This window comes from Chenopodium quinoa, unplaced genomic scaffold, assembly GCF_001683475.1.
Source record: "Chenopodium quinoa cultivar QQ74 unplaced genomic scaffold, ASM168347v1, whole genome shotgun sequence".
NCBI classification, from domain to species: domain Eukaryota; kingdom Viridiplantae; phylum Streptophyta; class Magnoliopsida; order Caryophyllales; family Amaranthaceae; genus Chenopodium; species Chenopodium quinoa.
Window position 1 is genome coordinate 1,537,545 of NW_018744878.1, and position 4,238 is coordinate 1,541,782.

The 4,238-nt window shown below is 40.5% G+C and overlaps 1 protein-coding gene across 1 annotated transcript; it reads left to right on the forward strand.

Annotated features, from left to right (window-relative positions):
- The first annotated feature begins 299 nt into the window (after window positions 1-299).
- On the forward strand, window positions 300-2,080 carry LOC110705821. The gene is made up of 6 exons (XM_021883754.1): window positions 300-332; window positions 428-1,008; window positions 1,101-1,308; window positions 1,417-1,590; window positions 1,647-1,877; window positions 1,961-2,080. The coding sequence occupies exons 1-6, from the start codon at window positions 300-302 to the stop codon at window positions 2,078-2,080; spliced, it is 1,347 nt and encodes a 448-aa protein (XP_021739446.1).
- The last annotated feature ends 2,158 nt before the right edge of the window (window positions 2,081-4,238 follow it).

Sequence of the window (4,238 nt, forward strand, 5' to 3'; positions counted from 1 at the left end):
TTAAGGCTTTAAATGAACCTGAACCCATTAAAAAACAAGTCACACCAGTCAATGTTGAACCACCTACAACTTATATCCTTGATGCACTAGCTAATGATGATGATGGACCTAAAAAATTGGTTCCTAGGAGAAGGGTTCAAGAGGTAGATGAGAGAATGGAGATAGGTAATGAAAGTCATCATATGGTGAACTCTCCAAGTAGACAGGTTGCAGATGATGTGCAACATAATCAAGCTGAAAGAGGGAAAGGGAGAGGCAGAGGGAAATGAGGTAGAGGGAGAGGAGGTTCAGGAAAAGGGATGGGAGGGAGAGGAGGGGAGGCAAAGGGAGAGGTAAGCAAACTGGTTACACCTTTGAGCAGTAGTTGGTTATTTCAAACCCTAGACTAGACATTGTAACTGAACCACCCCAAAATGACCAATCCCAGCATTTTGTTGAACCAATAGTGGTCCTAAAGAGGAGTCCCAGGAAACAATCACAAAAGAAACCTACCCCAGAAATTCAAGCCATTCAAACCCCAGTCAATCCCACCCCACAAATTCCAACTCCAGTCAACCCAACCCCACAAATTCCAACTCCAGTCAACCCAACCCCACAAATTTCTGACCATGGAAAGACATCTGACATAGCTGGTTCATCTAGGTCTTCTAAGGTTTTCCCTATAATTAAAAGGAAGGTGCCTTTGACAACTGCTAGGAGGAAAGGTCTGCAACTTTCTGTTAGTGAGGGAAGCAATAGTTTGAGTCAAGGGGTTAAGAGTAGAAGGACAAATGCACTCACTGTTAATTTAGGTGATGATGATCAGAATTTAGGGAGTGATGATGATGATGATGAGGAAGACAATTATGAACCTACTGGGGGTGATGAGAATGAGGACAATGAGGATGAGAGCCTTGATGAAGAAGACCAAGAAGAGGAAGTTAGTGGGGCTATTATTCATGATAATTTTGATCCATTTGAGGCTGAGGTGTTTGATGATGGTGATGATGATGATAATTACTTCATGAGGTTGTACAGAAATGGAGAGTTATACAAAGATGAGGAATTTGGGAAAATCATTCTTAAGCCTTGGCAATTGTTTACTGATAACAACATTTGAGGGATGTGGTGAGGGATTATTGCATCCAATGTGGTTTTTCTGTGGTAGTTGATAAGGCAACAAACTTGAGGTATACTGTACTTTGCTCTGCTGAAGGATGTGAATGGAGGTTGCATGCATCCAAGCTACCTGATGGGGTTACATGGGCTATTAAGTCCATAAGAAATCCCGAGCATACTTGCAGTGGGTTGGATGTGAATAACCCTATGGTTAGTGCTTCATGGGCATCAAGAGTCTTGATTGAAGACATCAGGCCTAATAATGATATTTCTGCCAAATCTCTAAATGCCATCTTATTTTAAAGATTTGGTGTTCAGATGGCTATAAGCACACTGTACAGGGTTAAGCATAAGGCATTGGCTGAAATTCATAGCTCTCATGATGAGTCTTATGCTTTTTTACCTAAGTACTGTGAGATGATCAAGTCAACCAATCCTGGGTCATCTGCATTTTGTGCTTGGGTTGAGTTACAGGAGCCTGAAAAACCATTGGTTTTCAAGAGCATTTAATTTTCATAAGTTTCAAAGGAGTTCTTGAGGGATTGAAGGCCTGTAGAAGCTTGATAGGGGTAGATGGTGCACACCTTAAGGGAAATTATGGGGGTGTGTTGTTGTTTGCAGTGGCTTTAGATGCCAACAATGAGTTGTACCCTTTTGCATGGACCATTGAATCTGGGGAAGATACAAACACTTGGTGCTTTTTTGTGTGGCATCTGAAGAACATGTTGAAGGATCTTGGAAGAGAGGACAACTGGTGCATAATCTCGGATATACAGAAGGTCAGCCCCATTATTCATTATTTTCTTTCAGCTTTTGGTACAATGCATTCATGTACTGACCATTGTGGTATCTGATTATGCAGGGGATTGATTTGGCATTAACTGAGTTATGGAATGAAGTTGACAGAAGGTACTGTTGTAAGCACCTTGTGGCAAACTGGAAGAAAGAATTCCCAAGGCCATTGTTGTTTTCTCTTTTCTAGAAATCATGTGGTGCATTCTCACCATTTACCTTCAAGAAAGCCATGGAACAACTTGACAAAGTTAATCTAGCTGGGAGAATATGGCTATCAAACTTAGGAAATCAGTCCAGGTGGACTAAACACAAGTTCAACACTGAGCTAAAGTGTGATGTCAACAAAACAAATTTTGTTGAAAGTTTTAATGCGACTTTGGGACTGGACAGATGTAGGCCAGTGTTGACCTTACTTGAAGGTATAACATGCCACTTTCATTAACTTTGTCACTTTTCAATTTATGCACACATCCATCAAGTAACACTATGTGTAAATTTGTTTGTAGGGATTAGAAGAAACACTATGTGTAGGCGTCGTTTGAAGTGCGCCTACGTAAAAGCATGTTGTGAATATGCTTGGCACTCTTAGGAAGTGGGAATTGACATATACGATAGGGACAACGATTAGGGACAAGGAAAGTAGGGAGCCGTCAACAAGTTTTTAAGGAACTTATAAACCGTTCACGGATCATTTAAGGCAACCACGAATAAGGGACAACGAAAGGCAACAACGGTTGACCCGTGAAGGTTACACCCCATTCATAATCCATGAGATTACTAACTCCATATGGTTCGGAACCACGAAAGAAGGATCGGGGATGATGGTATGAAGTGAGTCATGGAGTCACATTCGCCCGTATTGGCCTCTACTCGATTCTTATAGTGAAAAGTAATTCCTGCGATCTCAAAGGCATGCAAACAAAATACTCAGTTCGCTCCAAACTATTATTATGCTAAATTGGTTGAATATTAATGCATATATATAATTCTAAAATATTGTGATCACTTAATTAAACAACAAGATTAAAAAGGAACCTAAACCGGTTGCCCAAATTATCTTATTAGGCGTGACTTTCAATTACATATTCCCTTTAAACATGCAATACGGTGATCATAAAAAATAATAGAATACATTAACATTGGAAGCAATTTAACCATAATAACGTTAGTCAAATCGAATAATAATAACCCTAATCATGATCCTTAGAGTGCTTAGGGGAAATATTATGGAAGAATAAGGAGGCTAGAAATTAGGTTAAAGAGGGAGAAAAAGAATGATTTTTGGTGTAGGGAGAGAGAGAATGATTTTTGGTGTCCCGAACTGCAGAAAGGAAGGGGGTATTTATAGAGGAAATGAGTAGAGGGAACACACAGAACCCTAAAAAGATAAAACCCTAATTCTGTGGCGCCGTGACACGGTAGTGGTTGCCGCGACACGACATTAAGTGCCGTGACACGGTATAAAGTACCGTGACGCGGTACACCATTTGCCCTAAAATGATTCAACTGGGTAAAGCGCGTGAAATTAGGGACGCGGAGAAAACAAGGGGAAATCCCGTGTCACGGCATGTGTACCGTGACACGGCAAAGTATGCCACGACGCGGCGAATTCCACTGTGGCACGGTAAAAAAGCGCGTGAGAAAAATGCGGAAATGACGCCGAAAAATCACCGTGTCACGGTATGTGTACCGCGACACGATTCAGATTGCCGTGACACAGTACTAGCTGCCGTGCCACGTCAGATACTGCCGCGACGCGGCAATTTTGCTGTTGCGTGGCAATTCCAGGTTTTTACGCGCTTTTAAAACTATGATAACTTTTGATCTGTAACTCGTAATAAGACATGTAATATATCGTTGGAAATCTTATCAAGTCTACTTTCCAACCCAATTATAATCAAGTCAAAATATTTTGTATAATTTAAGATATGGCCGTTTTAGTAGAAGGGTGTCGGTTTTGGGCCGAGTTTAGTGTTTGGCTCATATCTTCTTCATTTTAAATCGGAATTGAGCTTATGATATACCGTTGGAAAGCTTATTTAAAGGCCTATCCAAACAAATAATATTTGGATCAAAATTATATAGTCACAAAATCAGATTAGCTCGGTTTTGTGATGTGGACACGAAAAGAGAAAAATAAGTAATGGTTTGGGGAAATGGGCTAAGAATTGGGTTGGTTTATGAAATGTATTGGATTGAACATGGATTTAAGCACTCCGAGGATTAAATACTCAACTCGACCAATAATGGCGGTGAAAGGTTGATCATCATCGGGTTTGTAGAAACGTCAGTTTCGAAAACGATAGTCAAAGTAGTCGATAGGGACGGAAAATGATTTAAGACGT